Source organism: Centruroides vittatus, unplaced genomic scaffold, assembly GCF_030686945.1.
Source record: "Centruroides vittatus isolate TY-2023 unplaced genomic scaffold, ASM3068694v2 scaffold_464, whole genome shotgun sequence".
Classification (NCBI taxonomy): domain Eukaryota; kingdom Metazoa; phylum Arthropoda; class Arachnida; order Scorpiones; family Buthidae; genus Centruroides; species Centruroides vittatus.
The window spans coordinates 604,059-629,738 of record NW_027122710.1 but is presented as its reverse complement, the minus strand read 5'-3'; the positions used below and the strand labels follow the sequence as shown (position 1 = coordinate 629,738).

General features: G+C 23.7%; 1 protein-coding gene across 2 annotated transcripts in view; it reads right to left on the bottom strand.

Annotated features, from left to right (window-relative positions):
• LOC136989317 (neural cell adhesion molecule 2-like) overlaps positions 1-25,103 on the bottom strand; it is a 173,737-nt gene extending 148,634 nt beyond the window's left edge. For both annotated transcript variants that reach the window (XM_067287438.1, XM_067287440.1), the window contains exon 1: positions 24,830-25,103. In XM_067287438.1, the coding sequence (XP_067143539.1) occupies positions 24,830-24,953 (124 nt within the window). In that variant the 5' untranslated portion in view covers positions 24,954-25,103. The remainder of the gene's footprint in view (positions 1-24,829) is intronic.
• Positions 25,104-25,680: the final 577 nt, after the last annotated feature.

The following is a 25,680-nucleotide window of genomic DNA, read 5'->3' as shown; positions in this document are numbered from 1 at the left end:
ATAGTGAATTATTACATTAAGTTAATAATCATTTGTTAAAATTGAACTATAAATACAGTTTTGTCATAATCTGAACTAAAAATAATAGAAAATATTTAAATATAAATATCTGATATTTAATTAAAATTTATATTCTGACTGAACAGGCCTGTAATCCTGTTTTCTCATATATTTGATAATTAAAAATACAAACTAGCTAAATATTAATATTTTAAAAAAATAAATTAAATTAAATTAAAAAAAGGAAGTTTTCAGAGAATTTCAAAATTTTCAAAATTTGAAACTGATTGGTCAGTAGTATGGTTATCTTAACAGTGATTGGTTAAAACTTTAAAAATGTGAATAGAAACAATTTCAAATTTTCAAAAATAGTTTTTTATGCATTTAAAAATATCCTGAATTTTTTAATATTTAAAAATACTTTTTAAATTTTAAAATGATTTAAATATATTTTATTACTAAAGTATACATTTATTGATCTAATTTATTATTTGCAATGAACGTAACAACAGTTTAATCCATAACTATTTGTACTGCATACACACAATTTATTTCATATATTCGACTAATATAATGATGCTATAAACAGGGCTGCATTAGCATTTATTCTGTTATGGTTCCATTCAGCAATTGTTTACAACATAATCGTGTTTCAATCATATTGCCAGCATAATAATTGAATAATTAATTTTAATAAATGAAGATTAATTATATTTTGCCTTGAATGTTATGGAAAACAGAAAATTCTGATGCAAAATTTGTGCTAATTATTTAATTTATGCTGCAAAATGTTAATGGTAATTTGGAAGTACAGTTATCTTAACAATAAATTACCGAAAATTTAAAGGAAAGGAAGAAATAATTTTTTAAAATTGTTTAGAATATACCAAGAAAATAAATTTCATTTATGTCTATCAATTTTATATAACAATTTAACGCTGTAATAGGCATTTTATTGACGAAGCGAGGATTTTATTTCATAACATTATATAAAAATTTTTAGAACATTCTTCACTCTATTGCAATTGTATATTTTATTTTTATTATTTTTTTAAATAAAAATAAATGATATATCTCAAAACTTGTATTATAAAATGTATATTTAGAATACTTATTAAAAATCAAGTACGTAATAACATTTTAATTATGTACTCTCTGAGAGGAAAAAGGTCTATAACCCATAATCCCAAACTTCTCTTATAATAAAAAAATAAAAATAAAACATCAGTCGATACACAAAGCTATTTAATTTAAAAATTTATAAGAAATTTGGCTTTTTTCTTGAAATTTCCTGAAAGAAAGTTAAACTTTTACGAATTTTCATACCAAAATTTATTTCTTATTCAATATATATACAGGAATATTCTACTTATTAAGAATTCGTTTCACCTGTCACGTTTAAACTGTTAACCAATCACTTGTTAAGATAACCATATGATCGACTAATCACCATTAAGAATTTTATTTTAAATATTTTCTTAAAGATGATTAGTGGGTAATTTGGTAAAAAAATATGTATTAAACAAAAGATATTTCTCTTTAATACGAATTTTTTACCAAATTACCCACTAATCACTTTTAAGAAAATATTTAAAATAAAATTCTTAACGGTGATTAGTCGATCATATGATTATATGGAATATAGTAAAATAATATTTAAAAATATACTTTTACCTCAGAATTTTTCAAAAATTTAAGATTAAAAAAAAAAATAATAAAAATTCTGCAAAAATAGATGGAGAACGGAGACATTAAAATAAAAATACGCAAAACAACAACAACAACAAAAAAAAATGCAAAAATAAATTCTTTGCGTTAAAACATTAAATAATAAAAATAATCATAAAATTTAATAAATTTTAAATTTTAAAGTGAGATTTTATAGAATATATTTATAAATTATAAATAAATAATAAGCTTTAGTTACGCATTACGTTGTTTTTCTTAATCGAAAACGTCTGTTTATGGATAAATTTTTAATGAACATTACAAGTTTTCGAATATGTATAAATAATATTTAAAGATAAAATCTTTTTGAGCATGTTTGTAAATAATTAAATTCTTTGAAGTGTATTTAGAAATATAAATATAACATCTACTGTTTTAACTACAGATATTCTTATAGTAAATGTTTACATCAACCTGTACATTAGTATTCCATTTGTTATTGAATTTATTATTATTTTTTTTAAGATAAATTTTTATGATGAAGCTAACGTTATTGTTTTCTACGTGACATCATAAAAATTTGTATTTTTTTTTCCTTTATTTTATTCATCTCTCCTCACTTTAATATAGTTTACCTTTGCGTAAGGAGAAAAAATGAAATGTAATTAAAAACAGTAAAGGAATAATTTATTGCTGATAACTAATCTACAGTTTACTTTTATATAATTATGTATGACTTTAAAAATTTTCTAAAAATGTTTTTGAAGTTTCCGTTTTAATAATTTTTGCAATTAAAATAATTACTAAAGTACAAAATAGAAATTTTCAATTGTCTTTCTGAACTTAACATTTAAGAGTAAAGTTTTTAATTAAATAATTTAGAAATTTTTTTAAATAATAAAATAAAAAAATTGTGTATAATAATAGCTGCGAATTTTAAACTTATTTTTAAATATTTAATTATTAATTAAGTTCTTTTTTTCGATTTATTTTTAGAATATTTATTAGAAATTATTTCAAATTTTCATATAAAAATATCTAAAAAAAGTCATTATTTTTAACTTAATTTATATATTTTAAACGCTATCATTTATAGAGAAAATAAATATATTTAATAATTCTACTGCTTTGTTAGTGACGACAATGTAAAATCTAGTAAATTGCTATCTGACATCTTCTGGATCATCCTAATCTTCCTACATAAATCCAGATAAATGATGGGAACTGCACCAGTACCGAATGCCTTTCCAATCGTATAAAAAGCATTGCTCGAAACCTTCATAAATTATATATATAAATATATATATATATAATAATATATATAAAATACAAAATGCAAAAATTGTCACAAATAATAAATATTTATTCCAGCCGTGTTACTAATGGATGGAGTCGAGGATTCGATTTTTTTTTTTCTGATTTTAAACAAAGGTGTAAAAAATCTTTACACATATTAATTACTTCATTGTGTCATTGTGTTTTACTCTTCGTTGTTCTTTTGTTTCTTTTTTTTTTATCCTGGTCATATTGTTTTGAAGAGAAGTATTTGTGTTTTGTTCTTCTTAGACTGTTTCTGTCAAGATTTTTGTAAAATAAATAAAAACTGAATTAAAAAGTTTAATATAAAATTATATTATTATCCTATATTGTTGCTAGTTTAAGAATCGTCTCCTTTTAGTTCCCTTAAAAATCTTTTCTATTTGGGGCCATCATTGCTTATTATTTTAATATTAGTATGCGTGATTTTTCTGTTGTCTAGTCAGCTGGCTAGTAAATATGCAATTGCTCTTCTTATGTTATCAATCCAAGATCTTCCCTTCCTTAGAACTAGTCGTGGGGCCTTCTATGAGCAAATAATATACCAAGGATATCAGAAACAAATGATATCTATGGATTGATAAGCTAGTTTATTTATACATCAACTACACAAAGTACAGCTTCGGGCCTCACGCTACCAATTTAGCTGTGAGTGTCCCAGAAGAAGGACCTATATCATACGCTCATAGCCAAGTTATTTAAGCTGTAAATTTTCAAAATAAAAAAATCTTTAAATGTATTGCAATTTTATTTATTTTACATTTACCGTAGAATTTTTAAATTAAATTTAAAAATTTATATTGTTTCATTTCTACGTTTCTGCATTACATTTTAATTACTTAACAATTTTTTTAAAGCTCAATTCAACATTTTTATGTGAATTTATTTTTTTAATTCGCTTTCTAACACTTTTATATATATTTTATATTTTAATCGTATACAGTTAATTAACTTAATTCCTTTTATTCTTTTTAAGCAGAAGATAATTAACCTTTATGAAGCAATAAAATGAAAGCTTTATTGCTTGCAATTTTGGAATTGAATATATCTATTAACATTCTGTTAGTAAATCCATTTATGAACATAATTTAAGGTAAAAGCGATAAATATATTAGAAATATTTTCTTGGTCTTATAAATAAAACATTATTTTTTAATTTATTCATCTTAAAATTGGTAAATGAAGTGACGAGAATAGATGATGATTATCAAGATTCTAATTTATTTATTTTTAATTCACAATTTTAAGAATAAAAACGATGATGATAATAAAGCTGAGCTGATTTATTTTACACTAATCTTTAATAATAATCCATGATCATTATCTCTCATTGTTATTCTTAGAATAAAATGTAAAAAAAATTCGTTTTCTTTCCCACATATTTATCAATTAATTTTGAAATTATAAAACTGGTAGAAGTAATTCTAAAAATTATAAATATGATGATGCTGATTATAAAAATAAGTTTCAAATTACTATCATTGCCATCATTACTTTTATAGTTTTAAAATTAATTGATGATGACGAATGTATAAATGAAGATATTTATAATAATGATAAATTAAACTAATCTTAAATATTATTTCCTTAACATCGTTCTTAAGATTAAGAAATTATCATCATTTCCGATGTGAATTAATTGGAAATTAATCTGAAAAATATAAAAATGATGATTTGAAAAACTTTCATAATTATCATCATTAAATTTACAATTTAAAAAATTAATTCCCATTATTTTTATGTCGAAATTATTTAATTAACAAAATACCACTTGAAATTCAAGATCCATCTTACAAGAAGAAATAATACTTTTTGATGGCAACTTACTATAAAAATAATTCGAGTAAAATTTTAAAAAATAATAATAAAATAATAAAATAAATATATTCTTCTTTAATTTTGAAAAGAATCATCATCTAAAAATCATCTTTACTTTAAAAAAAATTAAATGGAAACTGTGTGAAGAGGTAATTGCATCATTCCAAAGATAAACTGTAGTGAAGAATTACATGAAATTTATTTTAAAAAAATTCTTTCTGGTTTAAATTTAAGGAAAAAAATAGAATATTTTTATTTAATATGTTATTTACTTTTATTTTTATTGTATAAATCAGAATATAAATTATATATAATGAAACTTTTATAAAGTTAAACTTGAATCAAATTATCATGTAAATATGAAATTTCTATGTAAATTCTATCACGGTAACAAATTACACTTCTGGATAAATTCGAAAATCTGATTGAATAATCATGTTTTTAGTATGTTAAATCAATATTTTTTAAAGTCAAGTTTTAAAAATATATATATTTTTTTCTTTCTAAAATATCTGATAGTATTTTTATTCGAAGCAATGAAAGTAATCTGATCAGATTACGTTTAACTTGAATTTAATATATAAATTTTTATTTACTTTATAAAATTTAACTTATCAAATTAATTAATTTTTTATTAATTTATTTGAATATTTAAAAATATAGGTTATATATTAAAATTTTTTAATGCAGTCGAACTTCGAATAACGGCCACCTCTAAACGGCGGCCATGTTTTTCAAGAGCATTTTTTGAAATGCATAGAAATCACCACACAACAACCATTTCTTATGTTTACTTCAGTGTCTGTTATTCAGAAGTTTTCCTGTATTAAAAGAATTATATTTTATCTAAAAATACATTATATAAATTAAATTAAATAATATATAATGTTATTTACGTGTAATATTAATGTTAAGTAATTAAAGTAACATAACTTTCTTCTATTATCTTGAGTATTTTTATAAATAATTAGAAAATTTTTCTACTTTATATCTTTATATATATATATATAATTTTTTGGAAGAAATCATGTTAGGTCAACTTTTCAAAGATGCCATGTGTAACAAAAAATAAAATAAAATGACAAAATACAGAAGAGTTCCCTTGTTGAGACAATAACACGTTTACTCAGTACAGACATGAAAAACTAAAAATAAAAATCTTAGATGAAGGTAGTAAATGATTTTCTTTATTGGGATTTGGAACCGGGTTTCTTTTTTCTTTTTTCTGTTAAAAGACATTTTCTAAGAATCAAATTCTGAAAGCAAAAAGATGTTAGATGGATGAAAAATGGTTTCGAAAAATTCGATACATCCCTTTCCACCAAATGATGAAAATATGATTAACCGCATCAAACAAGAATATCACATATAAATAGAGTTAATATTTTTTTTCTATATTTAGAAAAGAATTCATATATTTTTAATTATTATAAAAATCGAATTTAATATTATATAATTTTTTAAATCAAAAATAATTCCTGTTGCAAATAAGAATTTACCAACTTTTAATAATTTATAGACTCGTGTAAATGCTTCTATTCGCATGCCAAAGGAAAGGAACGTTTGTTAAAATAATGAGAAAATTATTAATTTTTTAACTAAAAATCATGTTTTAAGAATAATTAAGTGTTTCTTATTATAATTTTGTTTTTATAATTTTTAGAGTTATGAAAACATTTAATTATGAAATGTTATGAAGCTTACGTGTAAAGACAATTAGAAATTTTTTAATTACTTTATAATTATGTATCTAACTCTAATTGATTTTAGACTTAACTGTAGAAAAAGAGTGTTCTAAAGAAAATTTTCAAACAGGATTTAAATTAAAAAATCAGAAAGACAATTAAAATAATTCTAATTATTGTAATTAGATACAGAATTAGTATAATTATTATAGAATATATTATTTTACGGTGGCGCGTTATCCTACGTGCAAAAAGGACAATTTCCTGGGGCCCCCAAATAGGGGCTCCAAACTAATCTTTTATAAGAAAATATATCCCCCGAAATAAAACTTTAATTATTCGTGGGCCCTCTAATTCAAGTTCTTCTGGGCCATGAAGCTATAACGCGCCACTGTTATTTTATAGGAGAGGATTCTTATCTTACAAAAAATATGTGAAATCATGATGATAAAACCATCAAAATCCATTTACTTAAATGTCACTTTTTAATTGTTTTATTATACAGTTAAAGCCTCTTTTTATACGAAGAAAATCAAAGTTATAATGAATGCTAATCGGATATATTTCTAAAATAAAATAAAATAAAATAAAAAATACAATATTGTTGTAATTAAATTATCAGTTAAAAATGAAGTAGAGCAATTCATGAAAATAGAATTATTGAATTTTAGTTAAACTGCAGTCTTTACTTCATCTTAAAGAGGATAACGTAAAGATTTCAATATCTCTTAAAATACATTTTATTATTAAATCTTTTCGAACTTTTAATTACTTTCGAAACTTTGAAATTAATTCCGTGTTTACAAATTTATTGAAATAAATTGGATTTATATTTTTTCAAAATTTATGTATTTATTTATTTTTTTGATAAATTTAATAAAACAGAAATTATAACTATTAAAAAAAACAAAAATTACTTCCTGGAATTATTTGTTAATTTATTTCTTTGATTATTAAGAAAACATTTTTATTTAAATAGTATTTTAAGTATTATAAGTGTAAATAATCCTAAAATCTTCTAAATTTAATCCGTAAAAACACTAAAGTTAACCTTTTAAAATCCTAAAATTTAACATCTCTAAAAAGCCCTAAAATCCCCTAAATTTAACGTTTAAAACCCCTAAATTTAACCAGCAAAATCTTCTAGATTTAAAAATTTCCGTATTAATCCTACTAAATTTTACTCCTATTTATAAACTGATATCCGAAAAACTAATTAAAAAATAACAGAAATTTACATTGTTTACCGCATGTCTGTCCGATTTTTGGAAAAAAATATATACATATAAATAATAAATTAATTTATTAATTATGAGTGATTAATTTATTAACATCGAAACAATTTTTAAACATTTATATTATTATAAATAATTATAAACGTCGAATTTTTAAGAAAGAAAAGATGAACTTCGTACATGCGATAATTCGTTTTAATTAAAATTCCTACGTAATAAATGAAGAAATGATAAAATTAATGAAAGCATTTATTAATTTAATAATAAAAATACACATATATATTTTTCCTTTAATTTTACATATTGATTTTTATTCTAGGCAAACACAAAAGTAAATTAAAGAAGTGAAAGGTTACTTTATCGTTGATTTAGAAGTTAGTTAAATGAAGAAGAAAAAGTAGAAATATCTTGGACATTAAATTCTGAAAATGAAATATGTCAAACGAATGTCAAATATGTTCTGTGTAGAGCAAAATAGGTAGTAGCATAGGAGCATGTCTAACACACACGTCTAGAGTAGGAGTGATGGACAGCTAAGATCCATGCCTCGATTAACTCCACTGATGGCGCCTATTGTGAAGCCCTATGTTTAGAACAAATGATAGCCCAGAAGTAATAGGATGATATAATGACACTGTTATTTTTTCACATCTCGATAGAAACAATGCAGCCAATAGCCATGAAAAGAATGGGATTAATTGGGATCGTTAGACCTTAAGAAACTATTCAGAATTTGGCAGTTTGTCCATTTATCATCACTTATATATCGTGCTTCTTTATAGAAGAAGAAGAAAAGAAACTTTTTAAAATATTTTCTGTAGTTCTGGCTTTTTTTCGCTTTTTTTAAATTTAATTTTTGAATTTTATATGAAATTTAAATGGCTTTAAAAGGTGAAAAACTTTGAACTTAAGAGTGATGTAACGTAAGGGAATTCAACTGGAACATACATGTAAAAGCTGAGTATTCAAGCGATGTATAACATGTAAAAAGATGCGATTCAAAAAACATTTCGCCAAAGAAATGCTCGGATTTATGTGGCAAGAAAACATGTAAAAACTTGTGATTTATAAAGTAAATAAGCGTGCAAGAGTACGGAATTTAAGTGGTAAGCACCGTACAAAAGCTCGAAATTTAAGCCACATATAACATGTGAAAAATTTATAATTTAAGCATCATATAAAAACACAAAAGCTCTCAACTTAAGTGTCATAAAATATGCAAAACTCATAATTTAAACAGAGTAAAAATATGTAAAAGCTCAGAATTTAAAGTGGCATTTAGTATATAAAAACTGACGATTTTAGTAGCGTATAAACATATATAATCTATGGATTTAAACCGCGTATAACACGTAATTTAAGCAGTATGCAAGCATGTAAAAGATAGAAATTTAAACAAGTAAAAGCTGGCTTTATTCGCCAAACTAGAATAATAAATTTGACATTTAGGCTATTATTAAATAAAACTGAAGTAAAAGTGTAGAGAAATATTTCATTCTTTAATATTTAATTTTCTAGAGTACACGAAAGACGAAAGAATACACAATTGAGATAAAACTTAATTGATCTTTAAAGTTGATGCTTCGGGTTGTGAAACACCTTATTACACCATTTTATAAGAAAATGTAGTTAATTAAGTTTGAAAACTTTACAAAATGACTCAAGATTGTATAATATAATAAAATCACACTTTAATAATGAATTTATTTTTAAGAAATAAAACAAAATAAATTATTTATATAGTGTCAGTAACATATCTGTTACTAATTGTTTATGGGGGAGGATTGTGGTAAGACCTGTATGTCGATTGAACTTCCATCAATAACTGGGGGATATATCCCTACATAAAGCATCCCAGATGGTTGCGAACGTTTATTGTAATCGGGTATCAGAGCTTTCAGAATTTATCCATTGGATCATCATAAATGAGAGAAATAAGACTATTTATGGTATTATAACACAATCATTTATAGCTACATTAATTAACAAATGGATCTGACATTTAATCAAAAGCCCAAATCGTTATTTTCTGTTTATCTCTTCTATTAATACTTTATAATACAGTGTAACCTGTCTAACACGGAAGCTTTCTTAAACAAAAAATATAATTCGTTACCGCGCCATTCCGGTTTACACAAGTTTTACTGTATGTAAATATTTTTCTTTCTTTGTAATTGTAAATACTGTATTTTAGTTACTTATTGTATATAATATTTAATTTTTATTAAGAAATTTAAATTCAAATTAAATAAAATTTAATGATGATGCGATTTTGATTTTTTATTATTTTTTTCAAGTAAAGGACATACGATGATAAATTCTGTTTCTTTTTTACTTAATACAGCTTGATGATGATGTTGATTATATTTTTTAAATAAAAGAATTATTATTAATTGTTACTATCATCATATTTTTAAAAGAAAAAATGATGATGATGATACTTTTTCCTTATTTCTTCCAATAAACAAATTCTGATTTATTTAATCGAAAAATTAATAATAATCAAGACATTTTTTAATTCAAAAATGCCTTGATGATGACGATGATGATAATGCATTTTGTTACCTTTTATTCAATAAAATTTAATAATAATAACCTAACGAAATCATCATCATCATTATCATCATCAAACATAAATTTAATTTGAATATTTATTATTCGTTCTTATACAATAGTGTATTTAAATTTTAAATTGTTTTTATATTTATCAAAAAATTGTTATTTATACTTTAAAATTTTAAATTATAAAACAAGAAATTTTTATGAATTATGCATTTTAATTCTACTAAAAACTTTTACTTTGCATGTAAATAGTATTATTTGAATTGTTTAAAAATAAATAAAAGAAAATTTCGAAACAAAATCTAATAAAATATATTATTCCTGTCGATTTTTTAACCAAGTAAAATTTTCGATTTTTATATATTTGGTTATTGTAAAATCAAAATAAACGCAATAGCTATATAAAATAAACTTCAGTTGAAAGATTTTAAAATTTAAAAATAAAAAACAGGTGAAAAGAATAAGTGATATATTAATTTTTATACAAAAATAATAAATACTTTTATAACAAAAATAGCTTCTTTTTTATTTTAAATATAAGCTTGAATTTTAAATAAAATTTAAATATTATAGTAGAATTTTTAATAATGTGTGTCTATATATATGTATATCCAATATACTGTAAAAATATTTAATTTTAATTTAAAATAAGTGTAAAAATATATTTGTAATTAAATTTATTTGTTTAAATTTTGGGAAAATTGGAAGTTGTTATATATCATACATTGAAGCTTTTTTAAAATTTTTTTATCAATATTTATTCATTTTATAAATTAAGTTTAATAGTTTTTTAATTCACAATTATAAAAGTATTAATTGGAAAAAATTTAACGTGTTTTTAAAAGAAAAAAAGTGAATATTTACGCAATTAACTGTAAGAGAAATTTCAATAAAAGTAAGGATTTTGCTTTACTTTCATTTGAAAAGTAATCGTAAATAATTAAATGTACACAATTAAAAAATTTATACATTTAAATATAAATACTCTTCAATGTTTTTGATGAAAAATATTAAAATATATACAAGTAGTCACAAGGAAACTTACAAAAGAAAGCTGTAAATATGTACAGTTAATTTTACAGAAACCTTCAATATATTTAAAGAAGGAAAGACAATATATATATATATATATATATACAACTAATTTCACACAAAAAATTTAAATGTATTTAATAAAAAAGATGAAAAGAATATACAATTAATTATGCAAAGATTATCGACATATTTAACGAAAAATAAATTATAAAAAAATCATCCTTTTATTTAAAAAAATGACAACTTAAAATGGAAATCGTACAATAGAATTCCTAATAACCATTATTAAAATGTATATCTTAAGAATCTTAGATTTCGAAGCAATTTACGTTTACTTAAGGTAATAATGTAACAAATGGAAACAAGTGAATTGTAGCTATTTAACATTTTCTGGGAGAAGGACAAAACAGAGATGATTTTACTATTCTGTGAAATCTGTTGACTGCTTCAGAACCTTTTAATTTTATTTTATAACCTCAATACTTAAAGAAAACACGATGCTATTTTAAAACTAGTAGCAGTAGTAGTAGTAGCAGTAGTAGTAATAGTACTAGTACTACTACTACTATTAAACTTAAAAGCATACGAAAGTAATAAGGGCACTATCAATCTAGATAAAAGGATCGTAAATATTTTTATGGTGTGGCGAAACATTAGGATGTGGTCTTCTCTTCAGCATCAAAAAAAATATCGTGCATTATATATTTCAGATAGCATCTGGATAGCTATAAAGAGAATTCTACTTCTTTTAATATAAAATATATTTCAATCAAATATTTTTACTTTAGAAATAATCTTTATACAAATGAATTTATTTTATTTTAAGACCTGTATGCTATTCTATACGTATCATATTATAAAAGTTTATATGCAAAGTGTGTATGTGTTTGTGTGTGTCTAAACGTTAAATTAAGCTACTCTAAGAGAGGGATGATTCTAATTTAGTATGTAAATAAAATTAGAATATATCTAGGAATTCTTTTTCCTTTACTTTTCTTATCATAGAGGAGATAGTAAGGAAGTCATTTCTAATCTGTATATCCCAATTGTAGAGGTTTACATTGATTAGTTAAAGTTAGATAAGCAGAGAAGGCGCCATTGAGTTGTGTCTTTCGACAAACGTTCTCCTTTGACACTGATTAATTACGTAAAGGCTGTGTTAGATTTTCTTCTCTTTATCGACCAGGAACAAGAACTGAAACCAAACCAAAGGGTTGACGATTGGTTGTGATGGACAATTTCTCATTCTGTACAACCAATACATCTTTGTGTCAATCTTTTTTTGTTTCCTGACGACGAATGATAACTAATTTTCCATACGAATTGTCTTCGAAACTCGAATACATCAAGTAATTATCATGAAAACGTATTATTGATATATGTCAATACGTAAGTTGTTAATTTACAAATGACCTTTGTGTGATCGAATAATGATTTATAATGCGTTTATGACGTAATTTTTTTTAAATTAATTGTTATATTTACTTAATTAATTATAAAAAATATTTTCCGTTAATTATTTTCTTCAAAAATAAACTAATTCGTTATAAAATATTAATTCAAAACACGCATTTTTCCTTAATAATTTATGCATTAAACGTTGTTTATTTAATTATAATTATAATTATAAAATATATTACTTATAAATGAATATTTTTATAACATATTAATTAATTTAATATATATTTTATCTTATTTTTAACATCGTAAATGCTATTATGTTCGTGAAGAAAGTGAATAATTAAGTAAAAACAATTTAACAACTTATTATTTATTGATAAAAATTATAATTAAAATTAATTTTTAATTATTTAAAATATTTTAAGTAAAATTCTTTAAGTTTTTGAAGTTTTGTACGATGATGCAGTATTGATTTTGGAAGAATCAATGCAACAAGAGCATAGAAAACTTTCACGAAATAACTGTATTTTGATTACTTTTACTTTTTAAAAAATTGATTTTACTTATTTAATTATATTATAAATACATAAATTATTCAAAAATATAAAACTAGAAAAATAGATTTTTTATAATTATAGAAAATAATATATTTATATATCAATTTTTCCAATAAAAGAATAAATTAAATTTTTTTTCATAAATATACTCAACGTCTGAACAACGACCACAGACGGAAACATAAAAATGACCGCCATTTCGAGGTGGCCGTTTTTGGAGGTTCTGCTCTATTTTACTCTGTTACATATATATATATATATAACAATTACAAAATAATAAAATAATTTCAGCAATTTTACCTTATGAAATTGAAATTCTATTTTAAGCTATTTTAAAACTTATTTGTCAATGCAATTTAACATCATTTTATACTAATTATAATCGGAATTTCAATATAAATAACTCAACATAACAGTAGTTTAATATAAAAAATATAAATTTAATTTAATTTTAATTACCATATTTTAGTAAAAAAATAAAACAAAATAAATACACTTTAGAAAAGAATGTATTTTAATTTTATAAATTATTTTAAAATTCCTGTAAACTATTTAAACAGAAATTAAAAGCATTATTCATTGAATAATGAATTGTTAATACATTTAAGTAATGATTTTCATACTGAATTCTGTATAAAACATTTAAATTCCTCACATTCTTTAATTCTTCTTCTTCATCTTTTTTAAATTGAGAATGATTTTCTTTTCTTGTTTGAAGTATCATGACTTGTTTACAAATTTAAAACTTTAAATTGAGGCTAGATATAACAACTCCAAAGAGGATCAAAGATAATTGAGATGCTCTAAGTACTGAGATTCCCAATGGTTCTATCCATCGATATCTTCCTTTTTTTTATATATATAATAACTGTTTTTTATATATTTTTTTCATTGACTTTCTCGTAAATAGAAACATAAATTATAGGTTCAAATTGATTTTACGATTATTCAGTCAGGTGAAAGAGAGATTTTCTTAATCCTATTAAAATATTAGATGCGCATTAAAATCTAACTTAATCTCATTTATACTCTAATCGTAAAACGGGATTGTATTAGAAAAGATTAGACGATCAAGAATAAAATATTCCTGATCACCAATTTTAAAAAATATAAGGATTTAGGTAAGGATATACTTCAATATTCAATAGGGAGTAGCTTCTTTTTTTTTACCTTACGTCAAACGATTTTTTGGTACTTATACACTAAAAAATGCATTCTTTTTTCCTGTTTGCTTAATGGAATTATTTTAAATCGTATTTTGTTTATATTAAATTTATTTTATAGTGAATACGTTACGAAAATTTAAAGATTTCGTGAAAATTTGATTGCTTGATTAATCAGTATACAAAAGTCGGTTAACCGTGTGAATGGCTAGGACATACTCTTAAAGGATTTTGAAACGTGTATTGAGTAAGGAAGAACTTATTTCAAACAATTTTTAAGTAATAAACTGTTTAAATAAGAGAAACTTGGTGGATAAATAACTTCTGAACCCTCCTGTAGGAATATATAAACTCGGAGGGAATAAAGTATGATTCTGCTTAAAAGTTTATTAATAGCTAATTTTTAAGTAAATTTAATTAAAATAGTTACATATATGTTAATTAAATTGGATTGAATTGATGGGATAAGGCAATGCAAGATATGGGCAATCTGTTAGGGAGGACTGTCTTCCTAGAAGACTTCTATGGGAATCTGGTCCTTATATAGACATGTGAAAAAAGCAGAAAATTCCACGTGCCTTTTGTTGGCTAAATGCCTTTGGGATCTGGCCCTATTTGGTTGTTAGACATGGGAAGAAAACACAGAAAACAACACGTGACTAGTCTGTTGGCTAAATGCTTTCCTATGACCGACTACCAGTGCTCAGCGGTGGTCTCGTTTGTAAATATTGTTATACGTTTAAAGCTCATAATTGTTACTTAAGGTGAAGAAATTGAGAATGGTATCTACTAGCATTACCACTATTAATACAGCTGTAATATTTATTCATAATACAGGTTTTATCTCCGTTTTAGGGCGCTTGATAAGGGTTTATATTGTAAAAGTAAATATTTTATATTATAGGTTGTTTTGAGCAGAAACAATGAAGATTACATTAAACTGTTAGAAAATATTTCAAAGATTACCATAATATTTATTGAGTTGTCATCAAAGCTCTGTATACTGTACTATAAAATTTACATTATATTTAGCATATAATCTACAAAATACTTTTAGTAAATAGGTGTTAATATTGTACCTACATTCTGTTTACTTTTTACACTATTTCTAATCCTCGTGTCAATATTTTAATTGTCTACAATAAGCTGTACTTCATAAATAATTTATAAGTTATTTTAAAATATAATCGTGCGGAAATAACACTTAAATATTAAATACAACTGTATATAAAATTAATATAAATATAATTTAAGTATAGAATATAATAATTACATTCGAAAAGTATAGAAAATTAGTTGGATAGTTTATAATGCCTGTCCATTATATGTAGTTACTATAGAGTAATATGATGGTAGTAATGTTATTCGAGTGTTTCCTGCATCGTAAAATTGCAGGAAACACTCCTCTTCTACTGTAATTCTCCTTCTATGTATACAGGTAGCATAGAGAGAGAGAGAGAGATTGCATCTTGACATGAATTCTCTTCGTCTTCCTAATGCGAATGAAATATTAATGACGATTCGAGATTTTCTCACTACCTGTGGCTAAATGTGATTTTCCTTTATTTATACTTAAACTACTGTTTTTAAATTAATGACCATTAATATTTTATCCATCAAATTATTATAAAATCTTATTAGTTTAATTGAACACAGCTTTGTTTTATATATAAAAGTATACATAAAATAGCTTTATATATTAAAAAAATTACAATAAAAAATTTACTTGATATAAAATTAATGTAATTTAATTAACAAAAGAACTAAAACACGTTAAATTAATCAACAAATATAGTTTTTAATTACTTGAGCTGTAATTTGAAAAAAAATTGAAAACATAAATTTCCACTGTTTGTCTCTGTCCTTCCTTAATCTCGAGAATGGTTTCAGATATATGAAAGTCTAGACCAGAAGTGGAAAGAAAGGTGACGGGAGGGAGGCCCGATTAACTATATCATATCTTCCGGGCTAGAACGGAAGTCACGTGATTTTAATTAAAATCTTTATCCACAACGGAGTTAGATGACCGGCGTGGTTCTGGTGTTATCAAAAAAAGTATGATGTACAGGGGCAAGCAACTACTAATTTGAGGTGGGAAGCGTATATTTTAAATTAAAAAAATTAGGAATATAATTAAAAATTGCAATTTTTGCTCGTTTATTTTATTTTATTTATAACCACTATATATTTAATTTAATTTAAGTTGATAAACCAATTAATAATTAAGTTTTATTTTAAAAAAATTAAAAATTTTAATAAATCAACGTCAAATACAAATTTTCATTTTAATTTATAAATTTTTATTTTCTTGTCAAATAGTAAGATGAATGACAATTGAATATTATTGGCACTAGGTGTTGAAAGAACACGCTGTGCCAAACGCAGGGTGGTTAATGGCAAAGTGTTTATGATGTGAAAGCTTGTAGTAAGTATAGTATATAAAGACAGCTACCAGAAGAAAAAGATTTTCTTTAACCAATAAATTTATGTGGTTCGATATTTTATTGTATTTCATAGAAAACGATTAAAAGGAAATTCGCAAAATCATCAAATAAACGCCTGCAAATACAAATAAATTCGTTCGTTTTTATAAAATTTCTTAAAGCAGAAAACAATTTTAATTAATTTTATTCAAGATTTATCCATTTTTTAATTTAAAAAATGTCAGTTTGATGTGTTGTATAGACAATCGTAACTCCAAAAAAATTTATTGTTTTGAAACTATTGAATTTTTTATAATAAAACAATATTTTTTTTTAATACCTTGAAGCGAAACAAAATGTTTACTTCCAAGTTTAAACAAACAAATTTTGTGATTGAATTTTAAAATATATATTTTATAATAAATAAAAATAAAGATAATAATAATAAACCTTGCATGATTATATCAGTAAATTCAATATAACAATTAATCTACAGAGAATAATACATTTTTTAAATTTTAAATTTATAATTTAAATCGAATTTTATATATTTTTATATGAAATATTCTTAGTATGAAGCATATAATATTTATTCCTTTTTTTAAATAGAGTGGTCTAGAACTCATTTAACCGTGCTTTGTTTAGTATGTATTAAAAAACACTTACTAATGAATATGAATTGTAAACTAAGTTTAGAATGTAATTTTCTTTAATAAAATTGGTAAAAACATTAGTTTAAAAATATTTAAATAATTATTTAAATATCTGAATAAGATAGAAAGTTATTATATTATACACAACAAAGTGAATTGTATTAATTCTGGAATGTAATTACAGAAATATATTGAATATTATTAAAAAATTTTCTTAATTTCGGTAAAATTCACAAAATTTTATTATAAAAATGTTTAAACGAAAGATTTTTAAGTTTTTTATTAAAATAAAAAAAGAGTAATTCTCTAAATATTTTATAGAAAACATGTTGAAAAATCTAAAAATATTTTATGTAATATCACATTTAAAATACTTAATCTTATTGCTTAATAAATATTTTAGATAAGTTTTTTATTAACTTAACAAGGTATAAAACTGTAATATTCTAGAGTACAGAACTAATTCATTAGCTAATTGTTTAATGCAGCATAAATGTAACAATATATATATATATATATATTGTTCGTTATAAGTTCTTTAGGTAACAACTTTGTTAAGAGGAAGTTTCAATATCCCAAGAGATTAAGCCAAGAGTGCGGTGCATCCCACATACGATGACCACAACAAGAAACGGTCGATGGTTACCTGCTTTCTTTAAATAAAGGATAATATAACGTAAAAAAATAAAATAAAATAAAACTTGTAAATTAAAATTTGAACTTTATACATGATAATATTTTACAGGTTAATTTTGAATTTCTTATTATATAAAGCTCGTATCATAAAATACTTCAAGAATAACTATTACCGATAATCCATAATGTACACGTCTCCTAAGAATGTAAAATTATATATATATATATATATATATATATATATATATATTAATTGAAAAATAATTGTTTAAAGTTTAAATTATAGCGGAAAGCTATATTTTGATTTATAGGGCAAAAATCCTTGATGAAATTTATAATTAAGTAATAAAAAATTTAATGCAAAATGCTGTAAATTATTTATATATATATATATATATATATATATACATATGAGTGTGTGTGTCTGTGCGTGTGTGTGTTTTATATGTATATACAGTAAAACCTGTGTAAATTGGTACCAAATATTTTTCCGGTTTGGCAGGTTTCCGTTCTAAACAGTTTTTTTTTTTTTAAAGCAAAATCACTCCAGTCGGATGAATTGTTCTCGTTTAGGCAGGTTTCTTCTTATTGAGGTTCCGTTTTGGGCAGGTTTGTCTGTGTATTATACATACACGTACTGTTATCTACTAATACTTCCACACCTATACAAACACAGATGCAGACAGCCATCCAGACTATATTAAATTGTAATTTATAAATTCTACTCGACTTATATTATTTATTTCATAAATTATATAATAAAAATTTACTAATTTTAACTGTAAAAGTTAATAGCTTAAATAATACAAATAAATTTCGAATTTTTAAAATAATTTATAATTATATATTTATAAAATATTTATTTTAATACTTTTATTAAAAAATAACTTATGTTTATCTAAGTATAAAGTTAATTATTATAATAAATAATAACAATAATTTCTAGTTTAAACAATTACTTTGTTTAAAGAAATAAAAATTTTATATTATTCTATAAAAGTTAAATATGTTTATATGCTTTAAATAGAACAAAAAACATTTATAAATAATTAATAAAATATTTTATTAATTATTTAAAACTTGAATAAAATTTTGTTTTAACAATAAAAACGCAGTTTTAGCAATTTTCAAAGTTTGTACAACTTTTCTTGTATAAAATGTACAGTACATGTAATTTTATAATAACAATACATTTCAAGAATTTATTCAATGCCTTAAATTAATTATGTTTACAATTCATCAATTAACAAATATTTTAAACAATATTAAGCTAATTGAGTACCACAAGAACACTAATCTTCAGCAGCTCTCTACCAGTCAATCACTTGCACAGCAATTTGCATTCATATCGATTTCACCATTAGAACTATGTTTGATTAAATTTTCTCTTGATCAAGAGTTAAAGTTTGATTTTAAAGTGAAATCTTACAACACACAAGGTATCAAATGAGAAATCTCGTTTAGAATTATAATTTTCAACTAGAGTAAATTCATGGTTGTTACCCTGAAAATTCTTGTAAAATTAAAATTCTTGGAAAACAAGAAATTACAAAGAATGGAAATGTTAGAAAACTTTCTTGAAAACTCTCGTTTAACAAAAAATTATCGCCTACAAATTTTCTATATTTTAATTATTATTATTTATTATTTTTGCTGAAGAACTTAACAACTGAAAGTATCATTCGAGTGAAAATAATTACGCTCGAATAACTTTTCACATGCAATTATTATATATTTTGCAGTTCGTATTTATATAAAAACACTTTCATGCACATTTATCTTTTATATATACAAGTACTACTTCATTTGAATTCTACTGTAGCATTTTGACATGCAAATATTTTCTTGCAAGGTTTAAGATATTTGAAAATAGTAGTATACTACTATACTACTATACTACTGGACTGTATTGTACTTCATAGTAATACTATACCACTATACTATAATATAATGTAGTAGTGTATCATTATGAAGAACCAGGGATCAAATACGTGCGCACAACACCAGAAATTTTGGAAATGATCTGACTATCCCAAATACATAGAAGCCCGATCTTTGCCAGCCGGCCATTCTCATTGTGGGCCTGGCTGAACCCATAACAGATACAATTAAAAGGTCTATTAGTGTCCATAGAGCATAGAGTCAATAATTAAAAAAGAAAATTACACGAGTTCTAAAATATTTTACATATTTTACTCTTGCATAAATGTTTACACGCATTTTAATACGCAAATTTTACTCAAATTTGAAATATTTTCATGTACAGGTACTGTTTAAGCGCAAGGATTTTTTAAGAACAAGTAACATATGAAGTATTTTCTGATGAATATATCATTCACACTTACTTTCGTATCTTTCACGTGTAAATATTTACTCATCAAATTAATATTCAGTAACAAGTATTTATATAGTACGTGTGTGTATATTAATGTTTTACAACAAATATTTAGAAGTAACACCATACAGTCAAAAACTGTGTGTAAGAAAAAAGGTTGTTAAACAAATTCCGGAAGGAACAGTAAACATAATGGCCAAATTCGCTTATATATACATAAAAAATATGATAGATTTAAATAATAGCAGAAAAATTTTATCGAATATCATGCTTCTTCAAACCATTATTGCTTTTACAACACTTTGAGATGGGTGTAAACGATTTCACCATAAACTTGTAAGAGCTCTCTACAAGAGGTCAATATGTAGTGAAGCGTGAATCAAAATATTTGTTGCCGTTTGTAAACTTGGCAATGTTGAATAACAGAATGCATGAATGATCAGCGATGGAACTTGTATCGAACACTTTTTCCCCTCTTTCTTTTTAAAGTCTAACAGTGTTTGGATTGATTTAGTGTCATAGCAAAATATTTTCTTCTTGTATTTAAATTCACGTGGATACGTTCGATAAATACTTTGCGTCAATCAAATATTAAAATCTAATAAGAGAAATGGATCAAAAGTTATGAAAATTCTTATTTCTGTGCTAAATATATCTTTAAAAAATTAAATATTAGTTATTAAAAAGGCTTTCTTTTCATTCAACTTCTATATATTTATATAGAATTTTCGATGCAAGAATTTCTTAGGTCTCTGCCAGGGATTGAAATATATATATACGTAATGTACAATTGTATGAGAGCTATAAAGCTAATCTCTTGTAGAAACCAGTAATTGTAAAGTTGATAGAGTTGATCATCAGACAGTTTCTACAGCTGAGGAATAAAGAGTTACAGATTACCAAATATAAAGATAAGAAAACCTCTTAGAAGGAGATTTTTTCTAAGAGGATTCCTTTTTCTTCCGAGATTGTTTTTATATCTTCTTTAGCAATATATATATATACATATAGGTAAGGTTTAGTAATAAAAATGGAACAATACAGTTATTGTATGAAATGTATAGAATGTTTTATAGTATAAATTGTTATTGTAATCTTTTCATTGTTAATGTGTACAATAGATACTAAAAATACACAAAGCACTACTTCCTGATTTTTTCTGCAAACGTTCACATGTCCATAGCAAGCTGTTACAATTGACATTTGATTCGAAATGAATCGTCAACTTCTAAGAATCAACATCCAAGAGACTTTTCACTTGAATTTCTATAGTAAACGAACAACTGATTGTAAACATTTCCGCTTTAAACTCTTCTTCTTAACTGACTTTAAATTACACCTAATTAAATTATTTTATAGATTTTAAATCACAATTCGAAATTCGAAAAAATTTGAATACCTAAAATAAAACTAAATTATTATAATATTAATAAGTTTAAAAAAACAAATAAATGTTTTTACATTTAATACTCCAGATATTTAATTTAATTATATTAATTTACTTTATGCTTTTATTAATAAAATAAATGATATTTTTTATTGTTTTATCGATGGTTTTATCTATTTTTTGTAAAATTAATGGATAGTTTATAATATTAAAGGTTAATCTGTTATATTAAAAAATATAAATTTCTGAAGTATTAGTTCTTTAATTGAAATTGTTGAAAAAATTTAATAAAAATACAAAATTTTTGGTAGGATTATTTTAATTATTACACGAAAAATCTGAAAGAATTAAAATAAATAAAAAGCCACAATGTAATCCCCCGTATTAAATTATAACAATCAAATGTATTTAATAATTATGATTAAATTTTAAATTAAAGATTAATTTTAACAAATAATTTTTTCTCTTAGTTTAAGATAATCTTTTTCAATGATGTTATGGTATATTATTAATACATATTTTGTAGGAAATAAGATACAAGAAAACGTTTTCCATTCCTTCCAAGACAAAAGGCAGACCATATTAAGATAAGAAAATTAAATAATCAATATTTGTTTACGAACAGTAGAGACCCTTAGAGGTAAAGTATTAAACAAAGTAAAACTTAATGGTTATTTCAGCAAAATAATAATATTTATTATATATATATATATATATATTATATATATATATATAATATTATATTATATACGTATATATATACGTATGCTTTTATAAATAGAAATATCAAACATATGTTCATACTACTAAAATTTATTTAAAAAGAGCAATGTTTATTTTTAGATAAATTTGCAATAAGATAAAATTTTCTATCCAGTGCAGTTATATTCAATATCTTTTCCTCCAAAAGAAGATACAAACTGACTAGAAAGAAAACAAAACTTGATATAAACTCATATTTGGAAATTCATATTTCCGCTGAAAACAATAACTTCAAACTTCTTTCTTTCTCTCTTTCTTTCTTTATACCTTTCAAAATATTGTTAAGATTCGAAAATCTCTTCGATTAATCTTATATTCCGTGCAGAAAAAGAAATAAAGCATACACAGAATGGCCCGAAAGTCAGTTTATCGTATGTTATGTACAGTACGTGTATGTGTGTGTGTGTGTGTATATATATATATATGTATACACGGGGAAAATTCTAAGTAGCTCGTTAATTTGAATTGCACAAAATTGATGTGTTTAGTTGGAAAGTTTAGTCTTTTAAATGGTTAATTGGCCTTTGAGCCACTCTACTTTTGTTATAGTTCTACATTAGAATAAAATTTTTCAAAAATCTTTAAGGAAAACGAAGAAGAAGAAAAATCAAACAGCAGCAGTAGCATCATCTAAAAATTTTATAGATAATCTATATGAAATTTTTCTACAGTTTTTTTAAAAGAAAAATTGAATTTTTAAAAAATAATTTTACTTGCTACAATTTAACTGTATATATATGTATACAAAAAATTATTATATTAAATTTTATATGCAGTTTAATAAAACGATAATATACGATCGTTTCCACTCGTCCCCCAATATATTATCAATTACTTTTTACTGAAAAATATATAAAGATAAAAATCTAATTGAAGTTATATAATCCCTTCAAAAGTATAATTAATATAAATTACGTTAAATATACTTTTTATTTTATTTTTTAAAAGACAAACAAATAAAATAGAATGAATTTTGTTGGAAAAGTGCCTATGAATGGTTATATGCAATGTATAGAGCCAAGGAGGATTAACTTTCTCATACTTTCTATGGATTTAAAACATTTTCTAGTGGACAGATGTTGTTGACATTAATTCCGTTTGTCGGAGTGACATGTGTCAGATGATGATGAGAGATCACAATTGAGCTTGACACTGATAATGTCGAACAAGAACTAAATCTGAAATCATTCTAACACAACCTGACTTCATTCAAAAAAACTTAAAAATATAAGAAAAACAGTAAAAAGTATTAAATTTATTATAAAATAAAACACTGTACCAAGTAATAATATATTATTTTATGCTATACATAATGAATACCATATGGCAAACTTCATATATATAATAACTTGGCTTTTAAAATAATGGGATGATTAAAATAATGAAATTAAGTATAAGTATTCTATTAAGCACAATAATAATAATTTAATTTATTATTTATTTTTCTTTTAGGGAAGAGAATTTATTTTATAAATTTTGTGTTCACATAAAAGGAAAATAATTTGAAATTTTATAGCAACGAAACAAATAAGATTAATTTCGTAACTATTACGAAGCATTCAAGAATCAAATTTGTCCAGACAGAACATCTGCAGTAAATGGTGCGTTTATATCTCTATGCTTCGTTTAATATTACAATAAAAACATTATTTTTTATATATATATTTCATTGTTTATTTTTGAAAAGTTCAAACATATAATTTCTATTTTTTCAACTATTTTTTTAAAAAATATATACAAAATTTAAGTTATTATTTACAAGATATCCAATATCCTAAAGTCCGCAACAGGTGTTATTTTCTGGAAGTTTACAAATAATATTTCAAAAATATTTACAAATTATTCAATTCTTGCCAATTATTTGACAATATTTTATAATAAATAACCATTTCTGACGATCTTTACATCAATTTTTCATATAGATTATTAGGTTCAAATAAGTTCATCAACACAACACGCGAATCTTGTTACTAGTAACTGTACTTAATAACAGTATATCCGCACTCCTATAATATATACTACGACTTAGAACTGTGTAAAATTAGTTGGGACACGTAAATTAGACCACAGTTAGCATTTTTAAACGATATAAAAATTACTTAATTTATATTAAATCTCTCAATTTCGTCTCGAGTTCGTATATATGCAAGAATTATGTAGTGTCCGAAACGGGATATACTTAATTGACATACCTGCAATATCAATGAGGCATTTTCCGAGTCCAGTCAGGTAGACCACTAGCACAACCAACACTACCAACGGAGATTCTATTCTGTGCTGCAGCCTGATTCTCATTTCCACACTAGCAGTGTCCATTTGCTTGTTGTAACGGACGAACCTGCCAGATGTGTTACGACACACACCAATTAACAGGATTTCTCTTCCACTTACATATCCCTGGAATTCTGACACAAGTCAACAAAGACTGATCGAACAACACGCATCATGTTCTACTTCGCTCTGCGCTATTGGATCTACTATTGACCGCAAATCTACCCTCACACGTTTTCACCGACATGTGGCGCCCCCTTTAGGCACTCACTATACAAGAATACAATCTTACCACCCTCCTCTTCGTTAATAAATTCTTAATATATATATTTCTCCTTCATCCAGATAAATTATAATAATTATTTTTCCTTATACTTTTTTCTTTTAAATTTCACTCCTTCTAGGATTAATAAATCACTTAAAAAATAAAGCTCTTACACGTAATGGGTTAGTGTATGGAAATTTTGGTTTATTAACACTCGATGCCTTCGAAAATGAATAGTAGAAGCTCTTGCATTTTCAAAAAAATTAAAAAAAAGTTTAAGAAAGTTAATTAAAAATATCTTAAATATTGATTGCATCTATGTATTTTATTGCTGAATAAATGGCTTCTTTTATATATTTGTCACGTTTGTTGTGATGTAAAAGATCACTTTGGGGCTCGTTTGCTTAAATACTTTATTATCCAATAAAAATATGGATTTGTTTATATAAAATTGCTCTTTGTTTTCGTTTATTCTGTAAATTCAACTGTAATTTATAGCTTATAATT